Here is a 20,526-nt window from a genome sequence, read left to right as displayed (position 1 = left end):
GAAACCCATACTCTTTAGTGTGCAATTAGGATAAACATTGCAAATTTCCATACAATATATTTTAACTGTGCACTTTATTCTGGATGTAAGGGAGAGTCGTGGTCAAGCGTACATCCAACGGCCAGAACTTCCTTGTATTTGGTGTTCCTTAAAATAGGGCTGGTGCTGCTTTACATCCTGGAATAGCTCCAGCTTCTGAACAGATCCAAGTTCCCTGAATCCTATAATTAGAGTACAGATTCATCTGAGCAATTCTATCTGGTCACACAAGATAATATCCAGACTTATGAAATGATTGTGAATCTGGAGAGGAAGGCTGAGTTTGTCGCTGCTGCTTAATTTTGAAAATCACATTTCACAGCTGTAGATTTAGTGTTTTCTGTTAAGCAGAAAGTTGTACCACAGATGTGAAGGGAAAGCAGTGGAAACTGAGGCTTATGAGCTCCTATTTCACCTGACTTCTGGCAACACCTGTGGTCTTTGGCCCAGCACCTGCCCCTTCGTCATGTCAACTAGAGTCAGCTGTCTAAACTAGGATATTGGCCAGGCAAAATCAAATGGGGAACATTAAGCAGGAGCAAGTGGATGGGTGGGGATCTTGTGATATAACAGCTCTAACCTTGAAACGGAACCCAAGAGAAGAACTGGTAAAAGGTTTGCTGGCTGCTGAATTTCTGTTCGTATATTGCAGGGCAGATTAGGTTTCATGAATCCAGCATGATTGCAGGCAAAGCCAGAGGAAACTGAGCCGGCCCTGTAGTCTGGCAAGGCTCATTGGGGCCCACTTAAAAGTAGCTTATGGTAGTCTTCTCCAGGAGGAAGTGGGGTTTTCCCTGCTTGGGGTTGAGGAACAGAGAGCTTATCTGCTTCATTTGATTCCTGTGAAGGAAACTCTTGTGCGGCAGAGCTCTTCTGTAAACAGCACCTGCCTGTTCAGGGAGAGAGGATACTACAGGTTAATACAGAAACACTGCATTGTGTAAACTGATCCTTCTTTGAATAAGCTGCTGCCACTGCCCTGACAGCGATTCCTGTTACTGGGATGGTGAAGAATTTGCTGCCACAGTCATGGGTGTGAGTTCTTACCAGGAAGCTACAGAGGGCTTTCATTGCACACTGCTTTCCATGGCAATGTGTTCACAGGGGCAATAGGGGCATGTGGCTTGGAACCCTTTTGCAATGCAAGAACCTGATATAAGTATGTGCTAGTATGCTGCGCCAATTAGCTCAAAGCAGTGATGGCCAAACTTGGCCCTCCAGCTGTTTTGGGACTACAGCTCCCATCATCCCTAGCTAACAGGACCAGTGGTCAGGGGTGATGGGAATTGTAGTCCCAAAACTGCTGGAGGGCCAGGTTTGGCCATCACCACTGGCTTAAAGTGTGGTGCCAGTCCCACAAATCCTTGCTTTAAAGGGCCTGATCTGGTCTAGTATATCTTTTACCAGTTGTGACTCTTACACACTAGCATAGTTTTACAGTTTGCCCATCTACCTGAAGATATCAGGTACTTTAACGTAAGGGCATATGGCGTGAAAATGGCTACAAAACTTAGAGGCTAGCTCGTAAGATGGCAAAACTTACTACGTTATCATGGAGGGTGGATATAGATAGATGTCGTTACTGCAGTGTTTCTACTTATAACATTTTTCCAGCTGCTGACAGAAATTGAAACTAACATAAGCGAAATACCAGGTCCAGTTTCATTTCTAATTTCTTCTCTACGCCAGTTTCAATTTCTGTGTTGTTTCCATTTCTGACAACATGCTCAGCCCCAGAAGTTGCACTTTCTGTATGTCATAAGAGTTGCTAGCCAGCAAAGTTGACTTTAAGGTTTACTTGAATTGTTCAGAGCAGTTTGATGAAAACTTTGTAGATGCCACAGGGATAGAGCAATTCCAGGTATAAAATCAGTCCCAACTGATTTTACAGTCTTTTATAGCGCATGAATGGGCACAGATCTGCTAGAAGGTAATATCCTTTCTCCAACTTATAATATCTATCCAACATCAAATGCTCTCCTGCAGGAAAGTGGTTTGTGAAGCAGCAGCAGCACCCTGCAAGACTGATCCTTCCACTGTTGAGTGGGGACAAGGATCCTGTGGGGCAGGGCATCTGGCAGGGAGGAGAGTCGTGTCTTGGGCCTGCCTTCTGCCAGAAAGATGCCAGTGCCTGTCTGGTAAGACTTGGCCTTTTTCACACATTGCTTGCTCCTCCTCCTTCCTGCCCAATGCCTGACTCCCTAGCAGCCTCCTGTTGCTCAAGGCCAATCCAATTTGACTTCCAGTGATAACGTGTCTGGGTACTATAGCCTGGTGATATATCAGTAAATTGTCTGAAACCTGTATGGCATGGGTAGGCAAACTAAGGCCCGAGGGCTGGATCTGGCCCAGTCGCCTTCTAAATCTGGCCCACTGATGCTCTGGGAATCAACATATTTTTACATGAGTAGAATGTGTCATTTTATTTAAAATGCATCTTTGGGTTATTTGTGGGGCCTGCCTGGTGTTTTTACATGAGTAAGGTAAAGGGACTCCAGACCATTAGGTCCAGTTGTAGCCGACTCGGGTTGCGGCGCTCATCTCGCTTTATTGGCCGAGGGAGCTGGAATACAGCTTCTGGATCTTGTGGCTAGCATGACTAAGCCACTCATGGCGAACTAGAGCAGCACATGAAGAATTTGTCAAGAATGTATAACTTGCTGTTGAAATGGAATACTCAAGATGAAATGGTGAAATCTGCTATGATTAAATGGGCACAAGATGTTGGACATAATATTATGATGGCTGACTGGGAACAGTTATGGACCACTGGTATGAAGTTTACGGCAGGTAATGCCTTAAAAGAGAATTTAATGAAAATGATTTACAGGTGGTACATAACACCAGTCAAGCTCGCAAAAATTTACCATTTGCCAGATAATAAATGTTTGAAATGTAAAGAGACTGAAAGTACATTCTTTCACCTTTGGTGGACATGCCCAAAGATTAAGGCATTCTGGGAGATGATCTATAATGAAATGAAAAAGGTATTTAAATATACCTTTCTAAAGAAACCAGAGGCCTTTCTCCTGGGCATGGTAGGCCAATTGGTGCCAAAGAAGGGTAGAATTTTTTTCATGTATGCCACCACAGCAGCAAGAATACTTAGAATCATAGAATCATAGAATCATAGAGTTGGAAGAGACCACAAGGGCCATCGAGTCCAACCCCCTGCCAAGCAGGAAACTTATCGCAAAGCACTGGAAGACACAAGATCTACCTACCAGGGAAGAATGGCAGATGAAGCTGATGAATTACATGGAACTGGCGGAAATGACTGGCAGAATCCAAGACCAGGGAGAAGAGTCGGTGGAAGAAGCTTGGAAAAAAATTAAAGTATATATACAGAAATATTGTAAATTAATGAATGTTAGAAGGATGCTGGAAAGAAGTTATATGGCTTTAGCAGAAATGTTATAAAGAATTAAATATGAATAGATTGACTATGGGTAAAGGTGTAAACTTAAGGTTTAATTGCGTTAAGATAAATTATGGAACTAAATTTGAGAAAGAGGAAAAGGACTTGCTGGAACAATTAATTGAACTAGAATACAAAAAAGGAGGTGTGAGGAAGTCGAGGAAATAAGCAAATGAAAGATAAGGATATGAAAATGCGGGGTCTCTTTTTGTTTTTTTGTTTTTGTTTTCCCCCCCTTCTATATTTTTTTAAAGGTTGGTGTTTTTAAATGTTTCCGTTTCTTTTTTCTTTTTTAATGTTTTGATGTACTGTTGATGTTTTGTTTTATGGTATTTTCTTTTGTTTTTGAGGTTTTGTAACTGTTCATTGCGTGTATTTTTTTTTCTTTTCTATTTGTAATACTTAAACTCTAATAAATATCTTTTTTTTAAAAAAAGAACTAGAGCAGCACATGGAAACACCGTTTTCCTTCCCGCCGGAGCGGTACCTATTTATCTACTTGCACTTTGACATGCTTTCAAACCGTTAGGTTGGCAGGAGCAGGGACTGAGCAACGGGAGCTCACCCCGTCATGGGGATTTGAACCGCCGACCTTCTGATCGGCAAGCCCTAGGCTCTGTGGTTTAACCCACAGTGCCACCCACGTCCCTTTACATGAGTAGAATGTGTGCTTTTATTTAAAATGCATCTCTGGATTATTTGTGGGGCATAGGAATTCATTCATCCCCCCCCTTCAAAATATAGTCTTGCCCCCCACAAGGTCTGAGGGACAATGGGCTGCTGAAAAAGTTTGCTGACTCCTGCTGTATGGCATTCAGATCACAATACCGGTTTCAGACATTTTGAGCTGGCAATACATTGTGGTGGCCAGGGAGCCATGATGTATTCCCAGTTCAAATTGCCTGTAGACAGCAGAGGTGGAGGCAGGGAAGCAGATGGAGCCTGCCTGCGCCTTTGAGGAAGCCCCCTGACCCTCCAGCTCCAGCTCACCTGAGCCGGAGCGGCTCCACTCAGCTGAGGGGAGAAAGAAGCAGCCGAGATACATTCCAGGCATTGTGATATATCATCATATTGTGGCATTTAGCTGCTGCTATATCACGACGTTGAAAACCAGATATTGCCCAGCCCTGGTGTGTAGCCAACCTGTCCAAGGCCCTCCAAATATGCCCACTTTGGCTTAGGCCTCGACCCAAGCCAGTGCACACCCCTAATATATGTTTGTTAAAAGAGCATAGCACTTATTCTGTCTGGCAAAGTATGCTCAGGTCCAGAAAAGGTCCAGTTTTTAAGGTACTCCAGCATGACTTTATGCTGCAATGCAGCTATCCTCTTGCCATTTGATTCTGCTGATTTGTACAAATAATCTTTATGCTAGAGCCAGACTTTCTGCAGCATGGACTGTTTGATCCTGTGTAGAGGTACAAGAATAAACAAAATGTGTGGGTGTTGCTTCATAGAGATTAGAAGAAATAAACATGATACTTAGGTTTTGCCATATAGATATGCTCTGTTTAGGAGAAGCACTATCTCAGACTGTACAATTGTGAACAATTTATTTCAAAGCCACACTCCCTTATGTGCTTATATATGTGTCTTCTGTTGTTTCATTCATGTGCTTTTGTTTGTTTGGTGAAGTTTGTTTGCTAAGTCATTGGAGGAAAGGCTCCTGTGTAAACTACAGATTGGACGAGATATGTAAGTTAATGGAGGTCTGTTTTCATACTGTATTCTCTAGGGTGTGGCGTGTGATTGTCAGCGGTGTTTTAGCAGGTGATGGTGGGTGCGTCAAGGTCTGCTGGCAATTGACTGATGCAATAATTGGGCGCACTATTGGCGCTTACATTCATTGAGCGTGCAGACAATTGGTGGCTTCGTCGATGTGCGTGCGATTGGCTGTGGCGGTCTGGCGGTCTTGCAATTCCTCCCCCCCAAAAGCCCAAGAAGTCTGGGTAACCCCCCCCCCGAAAAAGCTCAGCAACTGTGGGCAATCCCCCCCAAAAAAGCTCAACAACTCTGGGCAATCTCCCCCCATTTTCTCATTTTTGAGTCTCCAAAAAGAGGGAGCGTCTTACAAAAAGAGAGGGCATGTTACACATGGAAAAATGTGGTACATATACATGTGTGCCACTTGAGGAACCAGGCACCAGCCTCACTATGGAGCAGAAGACATCTGAATGCTTTGGGACCTGTAGGGGAAACAGTTGGGAGATCCATGTGGGCAAAAAGAATCTAATCCAGGGGTCGGCAAACTACGGGCCCCGGGCTGGATCAGGCCCACCAGGGTTCTAAATCCAGCCCGCCCAGCCATTTAAGAACCCACTGCAAAGCTGAGACTCCTGGCAATGGGGACGGGAGGAAGAGGCCGAGCGGCAGAGGCTCTGCCACTCAAACGCTGTGCCGCGCTGATGTAAAGCAGGTGTGGTGTTTGATTGGCAGAGACCGCGCCATGCTAAGGTAAACCAGACGCGGTGTTTGATTGGCAGAGCCGCCGCCGCCCTGGTGCTCCTGTGGCTGCTGCCACTCTGCATCCCCATGAGGGGGGGCGGCAGTGGCATTCCTGGAGGAGGACAGCTGGCCCAGGCTAGGGCTTGGCGGGGCCACCACCACTGCACTCCCATTGGCGGCCGACGTGATGGTGGAGGGCGATGAAGCTGGCAGTGAAGTAGCCCAGGTGGCGACCTTCACCTCCGGGGAGCAGGAGGGCAAAGGGGCGGAAACACCCGCATGGGGCGGCAGCTGCAGGTGAGGCACCAGCTTGTCCTTGTCTCCGACTCCATGCTCCTTGAAGAGGTGTACCAGGCAGTGTGTGCTGCTCTCGGCCAGCTGGATACATGGGCATCCTTTTGTTTAAAAAAACAACTGTGTGGGACTGAGCTGTAGCCTGATAGCACCTCAGTTACATTTATGCCGCACCCACTAACTTGCAATTGCTTGCAAGGTGACTAAATCAGAGCTAGTTGTTTGAAATTCTCACCTTTGCCTTTGTTTTGTTTGTTTGGCCAGGGTTTGAGAGGATATCTATATGCCCAACACAGACCTTTTGAGCTCGACCTCCCTCCCTGAACCTAACTATATCTTCTGCCCACCACACCATCTGTTCTGGGGGTGAATGTGCAGAGATCCTCGCACATCGTCAGGTGTGTGCCATGATAATGGAAGGAATCTTGCCAAAGCATAGAGAAGGTGGTGGCCGCAGTGTTGTGCCACAGCTGATAGGCTCCTGCGGAGGGAGACAGATCCGGCGGCTGCAGGATCCTGGAATTTGGAGGAGGGTACAGTGTCTAGCATAAGGGCTTTCTCTCCTTTTGCGGGGTGCCAGTGCAGCACATGGGTTTACACTTGGCACCCTTGAGGTCTTTCCTTGGTGGCCTCTGAACCCACCCACACACTGGTCCCTTGGTCATAAGGATGGTAGCCATTTTCTCCCTTGAAAAGTATATAGAGCTGAAGGAGGGGTTTAGAAGACGGGTGGTCTTTCCCGCTTCCTCTTTTTGCCCTATGTGTTTTTCAAAGCTCAGATTAATTCTAAAGGATCTGACTTTTAAAAAAACAAACTCGGATCACTTGGGAAAGCAACATTTGCTTGCACACACTTTCTCTCTGTGTGTGTCTTTCTGTTGTGTGGGGCTGATCCAGGGGAGGAGGGGGTTGAGCACCCACAACACTTGTTCAAAAATCCAGATGTGCCCAGAGTCCTAAAAATGTTGATGATCCCTGGCTTACTTGAAAGCACCTGCTCATAGAAGGCTAGTCTTTTTTGTTCACTTACGTCAGCACGTTGTTTATTTTGTGACAAGAATTCTGCCATGAAGGTGCCAAAAGGCTTTTGTATATAATTCCACGTTGCTTCCTTCATTCAACAGGAAGAAACTGAATGGCTCCTGGCTGTAGAGGATAACGATTGCATCTATTTCTTTTTAATCCTCACTTAATCCTCTTGTTAATATATTTGCATGTGTGCGGGCTGTTTCTCAAGTTGCAGGTATACTGTCCTAAAGGTGCTCGAAAAAGCAATGGATGCTTGAGTATAAAGGACCCGTCTCAAATTGTAGAGCCTCTAAATTCCAGTATGGCTTCTTCCCATCGAGCAGTTCCTCTGTATGACGTAGGGCTGGGCAATATATCAATATATCGTCCAAAATCTGTCTGAAGTCCATATCGTGAGATTGGTTTCATAATTTTTGACCTGGCAATATAGTGCAAATCATTGTCTGTGTGTGAGCTATGCCAGAATCACAATGTGGGGGAAACAGTGAAGCCAGTCAATGCGTCTCTCGTTTCCTGCAGCCCCTGTTCACTCTGCCAGCTCAGCTCTCCCCTGCTTCATGCAGAGGGCAGCAAATCAAAAGAGCAGGTGCCGATTATGATGCAGAAAAAACTGTGAAGCCAGCCAGTGTCTCTACATAGTTCCACCCTTATTTCAGACATCATGATATACAGTGGTACCTTGGGTTACATCCGCTTCAGGTTACAGACTTCGCTAACCCAGAAATATTATCTCGGGTTAAGAACTTTGCTTCAGGATGAGAACAGAAATCGTGCTCCAGCAGCGCAGCGGCAGCAGGAGGCCCCATTAGCTAAAGTGGTGCTTCAGGTTAAGAACAGTTTCAGGTTAAGAATGGACCTCCAGAACGAATTAAGCACCGTATTTTTCGTCCCATAGGACGCTCCGTCCCATAGGACGCACCTAGTTTTTTTTTTGGGGGGGGAATAAAGGGAAAGATTTTTCCTTTATTTCCCCCCCCAAAGCAGGTCAGGGAAACCGAACCAGGTCGAGGAACAGCGGGATGGCGGCGCTGCGCCTCCCTGCTGTCCCCGAGCTTGTGGGGCTGGCCCATGTCTGCCCGGCGCGAGGGGCGCTCTGCATCAGGGAGTCCCTCGCGCCGGACGGCAGGCTGCTATCCGCAGCGTGGGGAGCCTTGCCGGGAACTCCTGCAAGGCTCCCCACGCTGCGGATGTCTTCCTGAAGCCTGGAGAGCGAGAGGGGTCGGTGCGCACCGACCCCTCTCACTCTCCAAGCTTCAGCAAAAGCCTACATTCGCCCCATAGGACGCACCCAGATTTCCCCTTCATTTTTTTGGGGGGGGGGAAGTGCGTCCTATAGGGCGAAAAATACGGTACTTAACCGGAGGCACCACTGTATTGGTATATTGTGATGTTTGGCTGATGATATATCATGATGTTGAAAACCAGATATCGCCCAGCCTAGTATGAGGTATGCTGCTCAAAGATTGTAGTCAGGTGGTTCTTGATTGGCTCAATAATACTGACAAATCTTGCTACGGTATAGGAGGCTAACACGTTGTGGTGACCATCCCTGTTGCCAGTTAAAATGGGCAATCCTATTTCTTCCCAGTGTAGGTCACCTTTCCACACACATCATAGCGTGCTGTTGAACTTTTGGAGTCCTGCTCTTTCTTCTTCTTTTGTGTTTGTACACAAGCCACAGTTGCTGAGGTTGCATGTACAGTGGTACCTCGGGTTAAGTACTTAATTCGTTTCGGAGGTCCATTCTTAACCTGAAACTGTTCTTAACCTGAAGCACCACTTTAGCTAATGGGGCCTCCTGCTGCCGCCGCGCCGCTGGAGCATGATTTCTGTTCTTATCCTGAAGCACTATTTCTAGGTTAGCGGAGTCTGTAACCTGAGGCGTATGTAACCTGAAGCGTGTGTAACCTGAGGTACCACTGTAACCCTAAACTGGTCAAACATGAGCAGGAAGGACCTGCTGCAAGGCTTGCCACCTTGCATTTATATGTTGATAGGTGGTTGGTAGTTAACCCATTCATATAATTAATGTTGTGAGTGAGATTCTGAATGACAATTCTGATCTGTGTCTTCGTTTGATTTGTGGAGACAGAAAATTATCTCTCCGCACCACTTTGCCTTCTGCATGGCAGCACAAATGGGAGAAAATGCCAGAGTATTAGAGGAAGGGTTTGGTAGTAAATGCTGGAAACACGATGGCTTGTGGTAAAGTTTGGAGGCTGGAAGTAAGTGCAGGTGAAGCTCTGGCTTCTTGTTGCCTTTGACTGCAATGCAAAGAGTTTGTTGGAGGCTGCTGGTGAATGAAACTGCGAAGGCCTAGGCAATTACATAGTCATTTACGTCAAGAGAGGACATGCTTCAGACTTGTAGGTTCTGCTGTTTGTTTGTTTTTTACTAGCACCCTGAGATCTACCGACCAGAGCCAGGTGCAAAAGACATACACTTGTAATTAAAGAATGCTGAGCCCAGGAATTAGTTTTAATTAGCCAAACTTCAACTGAGCTCACTGTTTGTCCTCACAAAACCACTCCTGGTTAACTCTCCTCCCTCAATCCCAGGTATCTTTCATTTTCAGCAGTCTAATTTGGGAGTGGGGACTTTCTTTGTTGTTGCCATAATCAAGAGTCAGAAATTATTGCTGATCTACCAGTACTTCATGCAGATCTCTACCAGTAGATCCCACTTTCTGAGTACAGTGGTACCTCGGGTTACAGACACTTCATGTTACAGACGCTTCATGTTACAGACGCTTCAGGTTACAAATAGTACCTTGAGTTAAGAACTTTGCTTCAGGATGAGAACAGAAATCGTACTCTGGCGGTGCGGCGGCAGCAGGAGGCCCTATTAGCTAAAGTGGTACCTCAGGCTAAGAACAGTTTCAGGTGAAGAATGGACCTCCAGAACAAATTAAGTTCTTAACCCGAGGTACCACTGTACCTCCACTTTCCATTGTTGACGCAACAATTATATTGATTGGGTTTTAATTCCTGATGTATGATTTGCATACTCTATAATCAAAATAAATGTCTACTGAAAAAAGTTTAAGAATATTCTGTCTGTCAGAGAGAAAGATCTTCCTTCTCTTAGGCAAATGAAGCAGTTAATTTCTCAGTGTTCCGTACCTGCACAATGATCTTTCCCCTCTTTGTTATTTTCCTCCCCACAATTTCAAATGATGTTTGATGGATTTTTTGTAGCAGCGGTGGTACTAATTTCTTGTGGAAATCAAGCCCCTCCAGAAGCCAACAGGATTTGGTCATAGAGAACAGTTATATCTATATATAGGGAAATGTTTTAATAATTGCTTAAGTTCCATCTTTGAGTAAGCAAAGAAAGCACATTTGATTTCTTCTCTCAAGGCTTTTCTGGCTCTTGCAATCCTACCTGCCTGAATCCCACCTGTATTTGTTGATCAGGGCTGAATTCACTTCTATATTTAGCCATGATCTCTCCAGTACAGCATACCATCCTGCTTTCTTACAGTATGACTTACTACCCATTTAGAGGCAGAACACATTCCTAATTCATGAAATATATGATGTCTAAAATTACATTGGCTTCATTTTACTGACATATTACATTGCAGGTTCATCATTTATTCTATGGTATTACTTGCTCATCAGTCACTGTTACAGAATATGATATTGAATCTATGATTGCAGCCTTCCATAAAGTATAAAGCAAATAAAAATAGATGAGTGTATTTCATCCAAAGTGTAAAGTGCACAACAACCTGATACTCCATGTTTACTGAGAAGTGAGTCCCATTGACTCATGCAGAGTTCTCAAATTAAGAGTGCATAGGATTACATGCTTGCTCAGAAATCCCCCTGAATTTAAAGCGACTCACAGCACGATCCAAGACATGTTTACTCAGAAGACTCATTACGCCCAGGTAATGTAATGCCCCAATCCTATACATGTGGCCATTGAATATGACGGGCTTTGTTTTGAGTAGTCATGCAGAGGATTACAGGCAAAGTGTCATCAACTTCTGTTGGGAAAAGTTTAGCAGATGCTTAAGTCTTTCAGTAAAACTTGTGAGACTCAAGAGGTACAGTGGTACCTTGGGTTAAGAACTCAATTTGTTCCGGAGGTCCATTTTTAACCTGAAACTGTTCTTAACCCGAGGTACCACTTGAGCTAATGGGGCTTCCCGCTGCCGCCACTGCACAGTTTCTGTTCTTATCCTGAAGCAAAGTTCTTAACCCAAGGTATTATTTCTGGGTTAGCGGAGTCTGTAACCTGAAGCGCCTGTAACCTGAGGTACCACTGTACTTCATTTTTAAACTTCAGCGTAGGTACATGGTGTTGCAGTGAAAATCATCTCCAATGAACTGTTATGAAATACAATATAGCGTAGAACAATTGCTTGTAAGATAAATTGTCAGAAAGGTCTTATCAAGAATGCCCTCCAAAGAAGTAAAGTGTGATTAAAGCCTTCCAATGCAGTCCTAGAGACTGGTTCTCTTGAGGTGAGCAAAGTGGGAAGTCATGCATTGCTGACCATCTTGGGCCTGCGCTGTAGGCAGAGCCTTTGTTCCCAAGTTTCATGTTGAATATTACCGTAAAGTTTATAGATAGATATTTTTTACATTAACATTATAGTTAATTTCACTTCTGTGTATAATGTAAAGTAGTGGTGGGAATCAAGATCTGGTGAGTGGGCTGGATCCTGAGCTCTGAAGGCAGCCCTGTTTAGGGAAGTTTTTAATGCCTGATGTTCTATCGCTTTATTATTATTATTATTATTATTATTATTATTATTATTATTATTATTATCATCATCATCATCATCATCACCAGCATCATCATTAATTCTGTTGGATAATAAGAATAATACTAACAATTATTATTATAATGTGACTCAACTGCAAAGGAAGAAATTGAGAGTTCACTCTTAAGTTTGCTCCTAATTCTTCCCTTTGACTACGTCTTGACGTTCAAAGTGCAGCTTGAACTTTTCATATATGTCATAGGAAAAAGGAGGGGGTGTGTGTCTTGCTGAAAACAACATGGCAGCCCAACCCGTGAGACCTAATAAGGTCCACGCACCAGAGTTTCCCTGCTACTGATGTAAAGGAAGCACACCTGGCTTGTCAAATAATTGAGCTGTGCTTTCTCTTCTTGCAAAGGTAACAATGCCAGTGGAAAGAATGCGAATGCGGCCGTGGCTGGAGGAACAAATAAATTCAAACAAAATACCGGGTTTGAAATGGCTAAACGAGGTAAGGCATGCCTGCGTTTTTAAACATTATTATGGGCCCATGAGGTGATACGAAAACAAGAATGCAAAGGAAAGCACCAGTTAAAGCAAAACCATTGTTTAAACAAAACTAAGGAATGGAATTAAAAACCCATCAAAAGCCAGGTGAAATAAAACATTTTTATAGCCTGCATGAATCTAAGCAAAGGGAGAACCAACCTGATCAATAAAGTAGACAGTTGATACATGGTACATTCATAATGCCACAGAGTGATTTGATGCTAGGGGAATTAGTCCAGCATTAGCATTCATCAAACTCTAATTTGAGTATAACCAAAATTGGAATGAGTGTAACCAAAAACTGTGGTTTGCTGCAGGGTGGATTTGATTTAAATTAAATCAATTTAAATCACTAGTCAGCAAGACTTGATTTAAACCATTATTTTTTTTACAGAAAGACCCATTCTTGCATAAATTTTCATAGCAGTTTTTACAGTTATCAAAAATTACTGACATGGACAGATAATTATGAAATTATTGTGAGGTTTAATAAGTTAACTCATTATATTTGGACAACTTTTCTGCTGTACTTTATTGGAAGGAGAAAATTAATCATAAGTAACAATTTAAACAATTTACTGTATTTAACTAAAACAATTAGGGACGCGGGTGGCGCTGTGAGTTAAACAACAGAGCCTAGGACTTGCTGATCAGAAGGTTGGCGGTTCGAATCCCCGCGACGGGGTGAGCTCCCGTTGCTCGGTCCCTGCTCCTCCCAACCTAGCAGTTCGAAAGTACGTCAAAGTGCAAGTAGATAAATAGGTACCGCTCCGGCGGGAAGGTAAACGGCGTTTCCGTGCGCTGCACTGGTTCGCCAGAAGCAGCTTAGTCATGCTGGCCACATGACCCGGAAGCTGTACGCCGGCTCCCTCAGCCAGTAAAGCGAGATGAGCGCCGCAACCCCAGAGTCGGTCACGACTGGACCTAATGGTCAGGGGTCCCTTTACCTTTTTTACCATGTTTGTTAACTGATGCGTTTAAACAAACTTAGACTGAGTTTTCACATGCATGAAAAACTTATCCTTATAACAAATCCTTATTTCCTGATAAATAGCCTTTGGACGATAATGTAACTTAGATAGAAAATTATCTTTAGAAAGATTTTTCCTCCAAAAGCATTTTATTTTAAAAATCCGATTTAAATTTAAAAAAATCCAATTTAAATAAAAGAAAATATATATATATATTTAATGATTTTTATCCACCCTGGTTAGCTGCACACTGGGAAGTAAATAATTATGGGGCATGTGCAAGTGAAAAGGAGTGAGCCTGTTAGGACAGGGTTCAATGCCATATGACAGACATCTCCAACGTGTCGATTGCGCAATGGATTTTTGTCAATCACGACCCACCACCCTCTCCCATGGCCACCAGGCGCCCTTAGCATACGCTCAGCCGGAGCGACTGAGGCTCTGCTTAGCCAGGCTTGCTCACTGCTGCTGCAACAAGCGCTCTGGCTGGCGCTGGCGCCCCCTCGCAGCTGCCTCAAGCACCCTGCTCTGGCCACCGGCTTTGCCCAACGCCCAGTCAGCTGGCCGGCCTGGAAAGGTGTGAGGCCTGCCTCTGCCCCCTGCAAGCCGCAGCCCCGGGGCAGGAAGGCAAAGACAAGGTGTGCGGGCTCTGCACAGACTGCAGTGCCGCGGAGGGAGCCACAGGAAGGTCTGTGGGAGGGAGAGACAGTGGCTTCCCTCTTCCCTCTCCCCCTTTCCACCGGTTCCCGTGGAAAGAAAACACCCTCTGCCTCCTAGTTCTGTGCGGATGCTGAACTTTCCTCACCTTTCCAGCTCCAACCTAGCTGCATTTACTTGAAAGCAAGCCGCTGCCCCCACTCCCCATGGAGCTCTTCCTCTGGTAAAGGGGGAATGGGACATTTTGGGGCATGTTGGCTTCTCACACGTACCAAGGGCCCTGGGAGGGGGCTGGTGTGGTAATAATTTGTTGTTATCATCATCATCATTTTTTATTTATACCCCGCCCATCTGGCTGGGTTTCCTCAGCCAAATATAATACAGTGGTACCGCGTGTTACATACGTTTCAGGTTACATATGCTTCAGGTTACATACTCCACTAACCCAGAAATAGTACCTCGGGTTAAGAACTTTGCTTCAGGATGAGAACAGAAATCGCGCGGTGGTGGCGTGGCGGCAGTGGGAGGCCCCATTAGCCAAAGTGGTGCTTCAGGTTAAGAACAGTTTCAGGTTAAGAACGGACCTCCGGAACGAATTAAGTAGATAGCCCGAGGTACCACTGTATGTTTTAAGTTGAAGAATGACAATGGGAGAGTGTGGTAGATCACTGTTAGTTTTTGATACTGGATACCAGAACGCAGCCTAATGGAAGTTGGACATGCCTGCCATATGACATGTGAAGCAACCCATACTATTTTGGTTTCTATATTCATGGTTTTCTGGGAAATGTTATAGCCTGCCTTATTCTATGAACTCTGAGCCAGTTTTAGTCATTCTCCAAATGTACATTTCTGTTCCCAGAGGGTCCACACCCTTAAGTAATTCAGGTAATCAAAAGGCTTAGGATAAGAGGCCAGTGAAATTAGAAATGTTTGCCTGAAATCACAGTAATGCACATCCAATAGTACCTCAATTAGTTCACAGCTTTATTTTGAATATTTTGCAGCAGTTAGTAATTTTGCTTAATCTCAGTAAAATCAACAACTTTGACTTTCATTCCATGCAGAACATTATTGAGCCAGAAAACGAGAAAGCAGTGGAAAATAGGTGCTGGTTGTACAAATGCTACCTGTTTTATAAAGTAAGAATGTTTAAGACTTCTATATCTGCAAGTTGATAATTGTGGTTGTTTCCTCCTTTTTTCTGTTCCAGGAAAAAATGATTTTTCAGATTCCCTGGATGCATGCAGCACGCCATGGGTGGGATGTTGAAAAAGATGCTCCTTTATTTAGGAACTGGGCTATTCACACAGGTAAGAGGAGCTCAGGTTTATTGGGGCAGGTTTATTGCGGAGGTTTTATCTCTTCTTTCAGCGTTCTAGTGTTCCATTTTGCTTTTCCACATTTTCACCTTTCCCCAGTGTCCCAGCTGTAGTGCAGTGAGCAGGTGGGGCTCTTGCAGCTACGAGGATATAGCTGCAGCTATTTAATCATCGGGGGGGAAGCAGATCCACACATGCATCCTTTTGCCTCTTCGAAGCTGCCCCCTCCATTCCTGTATATGTGGCAGCGTCATAATGTCTATCAGAGGCCTCTGTGCCTGGCATCTCATTGCTGATTTGATGGGCCAAATGCAGAGAGGTTTGGAGTGTACTTGAGCAAGCGGGGTATAAATAACATTATTATTAATATTACTATTAATATTATAATCATCAACATTATTATTACAGTGGTACCTCGGGTTACATATGCTTCAGGTTACAGACTCCACTATCCCAGAAATAGTGCTTCAGGTTAAGAACTTTGCTTCAGGATGAGAACAGAAATTGTGCTCTGGCGGTGCGGCAGCAGCAGGAGGCCCCATTAGCTAAAGTGGTGCTTCAGGTTAAGAACAGTTTCAGGTTAAGAACGGACCTCCGGAACGTATTAAGTACTTAACCCAAGGTACCACTGTATTTATTAGCATAAGGTGTGTCATACCATGAATCCCGTTTTTCTTTCTTTGTTAGGGAAGTTCCAGCCAGGAGTTGATAAACCAGACCCAAAGACATGGAAGGCAAACTTTCGATGTGCTATGAACTCCTTACCCGATATTGAAGAAGTCAAGGACAAAAGCATAAAGAAAGGAAATAATGCCTTCCGGGTATATCGGATGCTGCCGTTATCTGAGAGGCCTTTAAAGAAAGGTAAATGAGAGGAACATTGCAGATATTCTGGAGATCGAGAGAGCCATGCTGATAGTGGGCTGCTTCCTACATTAGTCAGATTGTCTCCTTTATAGCAGGCACACTTGGTCTTTAACATCCTCGCTAATAATAATAAATTGTGCAACGTCTTCACTTCTGTGCCTCACAAAAAGAGCAAAACGTTAACAAATAAAAACGCTTCTTAATACAAGAGAAATATATATACAAAATAAATACACACTGGGCAAGATTACCTGGTTGGCACAAGACACTGTATATCTGCCTGTCATATGTCAGGTCAGGTAAGATACAGGGATGAGAAGACAAAAGATGTAGCAGTAGCTCCATGGTTTTAGGAGCAACTAGTTTTTCCTTGAATTCCAAATTTAGTGGGGCATCTTGCTCCTCACCCCAGTTGACGGTTTTGCAGGGTAAGCTGCAGGCAGTACTGCTGTCCAAGTTTCCTTAATTTCATTACGGTTTGAATAGGTAGTCTAGGCCATTTCAAGTACCACGTAAATTATAATTATGATCAACATTGAGTCCAGTGACTCCCCAAGTTGGAGTATATTGGGGCTAGGCAGAATTGTCCAGTCTTACCAGGAAATTATTGTAAAACAATAAATGAATCCTTACATTTCTACAGGAAAGAAACCCAAGGAAGACAAAATGAAACAAATTAAGGTAAATATCTCATCATTTCATAGACAAATTATAGGAATAAATGTTTCAGGCAGCGCCTCACCCTTGCAACTCTGTAATGTTTAATTTTTCATTACAAACCATGCATTAACATTTCTTGGAAGGCACCTTGTGAATTTCACACTTTGCTTTTATGTATGAAAAGGACTGGGAAAGGTTGCTGTTTCAGTCTGATCTTGGGAAGCTTAAACAACCATTTGACTTTCATTTAGGCCTACCATCATGGCTGAGAAGGGTGTGTCAGGGACAAAGGGTAGGGAAAGGTTAACGAAGAATAGTCAGGAGATCGCTCTTCTGTATACTCAACAATCTTAACACACTTCCATTTTTTTATTTTATTTTTTCAGCAAGAACCAGAGGAATCGTCGTATGAACTGAGTAATGGAACATGCCAGGGGTTTTCTGATTACTGCTTATCTCCAGCAATAAAAGCTGAAGTCGACAGCACAATAAACATTGTAGGTAAGTCGCCCCAGCACATTCCTTTTCGTATCTGGTAAACTCTTACTGCAGTAACTGTGGCCTTTTATAGTTCAGTTTCACTATATGGTTGGTAACACGGCGGAATTACAGCAACAGGAGTTCGTATTTTGATGTGGCCTAGTAATATTTTGCTTTAGTTGAGAACGCTTAAGAACAAATGTGGACATGAAATTTAATGGTTTATTTAGCTCGAGTGGGTCTCAGTAGTAATCCTTCTCACCAGTGAAAAAACACTACAGAACTTTGACAGCACTTTTCAGCTAAAGTAGGAATCCAGCATCGTAACACCCTAACAAGGTGACGGGGAAGGAGATGAAATAGAAGAATTTTTGTGGCTAGACCGTCATTTTCCATGTTAAACTCAGAAACAGGAAATACTTTTCATCATGAATGAAAGGTCATTTTAATTATAGCATATTTCATATCAAGGGAAGGCTAATTAAAACTGATGCACTTATTTGAATGTTCTGGTATATACATTATGCTGGCCCCAGCAAACCAAGGTTTGCAAATCAGGAATTTGCTCCCCTCTCTTCCTCATAGTCAAACCTTCCATCTGATTCCTAACCAAGTCCCCTCTTAACCATGTCTTCAAACCCTGGTTTCAGATGTTGGTTGAGATGGGACAAGTTTTAAGACTCTACATAGTGTACCAATCTTAGGGCTAGATCTCCAGCCATTGTGAAGTTACAGTCCATAACAGTGCTTTTTGCTTGACTGTAATGTATGCTCTTTATTAATGCAGGCACGGGTAATCATCACAATTCTTTCTTGTTATCATGCAAAGTTGTAGGAGATTCACATTTTGGGTGTGGTTCTGAGGATCATATGATAGTTCCCAATCCACCTGATGTTTGCCAAGTAGTGGAAGTGACAACAGAATGTGATGACCAACCCAGCAGTGTGAGTCAGTTGTATCCACTACAGATCTCCCCAGTCTCCTCCTGTGCAGGTAAGAAACATTGCACTCGCAAAATAACTTGGGGTCTTGGTTTCAGTCAGTGCCATGTTTTAACTTTTGGTAGGTAGGTGCTTTTCTTTTCTATTTTAGAATAGTTGTCAGATTCTTTTAGTGCTTGGGTTCTGCTAAACACAGGTATTATTTCTTCTGAGAAACAAATGACCTAAACCTGCTGTAAAACACAGAAACGGAATAATTATTAAAATTATCCTTTACATATATGTTCAGTAAACCTCACACAGTGTGCAAAAAAAATATGTTTTTAGCGGTTTCTGTTTTTATCTGTAAGCCACCTTGAGTCCCTTTCATGGGGAAAGGCAGGGTATAAACAAGTATATAATAATAATACACAAGTGTGCATGGTGTCACAACCAAGATGATTGCAAATGTGGCTTCTTAGGAAAAGCTCCATTTTGGCTTTCACTTAGAAAAGTGGAGTATACATTTCAGTATGTATGCGTGTCTAAATAAAATTACTTGAGATGTGAGGAATGGGAACCGAAGGGCAAGAGGCTTTCTTACACAGGGTTCAAGAGAACATTGTTTGCCTGAATTGTCTCTGTGCTGCTGCATCTAGGAATTAAAGGCTGATACACATGTACTTGTACATGAAATCCTGTTATGTGACAGAGGAAATTGTGGGATGTGTAAGCTATACCACAGACAAAGGCTTGGTTCTGGGGGACACAGTGAAGCAGGAAACCTAATACACTACCAGTTTGTGTGTGTTTTAAAAAGGCCTTGAGGCTGCATGTTCTAGATAAATATTATCAAGTGAAAGAAGTTTCGTTGCTTCTTGGGTGTGGGTGCCGATAGCGCTGCTTGGAGGTCAGCCAGAAGAATGTGCAAAGACTGATGTATGTTTATGTCTGTAGCTCCAGAGGTGGTTGAGAAGGGGCTGTTGACCATGCAGCAGGCCGCGTTCTAGCAGTGTCCCCCAAATAGAAAGTTTTGCATCCTCTTTACCAACTTCTGATTCTAGTATAATCTAGTCCTAGTAAAGTGACTTTTTTTGTCTGGCACTGTTGTGGCATTTCAGTGGCATAGCTGCCTCACACTGAGTCAGACCATCAACCTCAGTCTTAGCCAATCTAATTGGCTGCAAGTGTCCAGGGTATCTGGGGGGGGGGGGGGGTCCTCTCCCTGCCCAAACTAGAGATACAAGGGATTGAACATTGGGGCATCTGATGCTCCCAGCCCTTCCCCACATGGAGTCGCTGGTTCTGGAGAAACCTCATAATGCTGGCATGGAATCCATGATTGAATAAGAAGAAACATCCTGTCACATGTTCTCAGTATGCATATTTTTATCCACAGAAAGTGAGACAACAGACAGCATACCGAGTGACGAAGAAAGTGCACAGGTAAGCAAAGGAACAGAATATATTTCATAAGTCTTTTGTTCCTTTTCCCGCCCCCTTCCCTAATATGCTTCAGTCCATTTCTTCTGTGAATTGAAGGTAGAGGTGTTCGTTTGCTGGTTTAGGAATTTCTGCCCCTCCTTCCATCTACAAAGGCCCTGGAGGCAGCCCACAACAGAATAAAAATATACAATAAAATTAAAGCCATATCCATAAGATTAAAACACTGGTGTGGCATTAGCATAGCAGAGAGAAACCCAACCATTAAAATAACCCAAATGCCTGGCCAAAAATAAAAATAAAAGTATTCAGCATTCACCTAAAGACTGAAATGGTGGGAGCCAACTAGGCCTCTTAAGGGGGAGGGAGTTCCACAGACTGCTATCCCAGAACCTACTTCAGAGCAGGGCCACTGAAATAACTGAGATGGTTTTGGGGTGTAAAATTTAAGGATTTTAACTTAAGAGCCATTCGCTTTCTACTCAAAAGCCCCCAGGGATGTATGCTGCTAGCAGAGGCAACCATGCCATGTTGCTCACCCACGTGGTAAATAAATAAACGCTCTGTTTCAGCCAATGGCTATAACCACTTTGCTTCAGCTTACAATGCTGAACCGCCAAAGCAGTACTAAAAATACAGCCATGACAAGGCGTTTTCATATTTCGGCCCTAGCACAGCAGACGGTATTTCTACACGCAAAGTCCCTGGGGGACT

At 43.8% G+C, this 20,526-nt stretch overlaps 1 protein-coding gene and 1 long non-coding RNA gene across 7 annotated transcripts in view; one reads left to right on the top strand and one right to left on the bottom strand.

Annotated features, from left to right (window-relative positions):
- The window catches only part of IRF2 (interferon regulatory factor 2), a 39,125-nt gene that overhangs the window by 15,649 nt on the left and 2,950 nt on the right, over positions 1–20,526 (top strand). For all 6 annotated transcript variants that reach the window (XM_082237918.1, XM_082237917.1, XM_082237921.1 and 3 more), the window contains 7 exons: positions 12,361–12,453; positions 15,333–15,432; positions 16,129–16,305; positions 16,952–16,989; positions 17,355–17,469; positions 18,278–18,442; positions 19,769–19,815. In XM_082237918.1, coding sequence (XP_082094044.1) covers positions 12,361–12,453; positions 15,333–15,432; positions 16,129–16,305; positions 16,952–16,989; positions 17,355–17,469; positions 18,278–18,442; positions 19,769–19,815 — 735 coding nt within the window. The remainder of the gene's footprint in view (positions 1–12,360; positions 12,454–15,332; positions 15,433–16,128; positions 16,306–16,951; positions 16,990–17,354; positions 17,470–18,277; positions 18,443–19,768; positions 19,816–20,526) is intronic.
- Positions 7,004–7,888, bottom strand: LOC309540756. Its single transcript, XR_014223451.1, has 2 exons — positions 7,235–7,888; positions 7,004–7,204 (listed from the first exon to the last, which is right to left on the bottom strand). It is a non-coding gene; the product is annotated as an uncharacterized lncRNA (long non-coding RNA).

The sequence above is a fragment of the Podarcis vaucheri genome (genome assembly GCF_965113315.1).
Source record: "Podarcis vaucheri genome assembly, chromosome: 9".
NCBI lineage: Eukaryota > Metazoa > Chordata > Lepidosauria > Squamata > Lacertidae > Podarcis > Podarcis vaucheri.
Note: the sequence above shows the minus strand (reverse complement) of the source record. Positions and strands in the feature narration are given on the sequence as shown.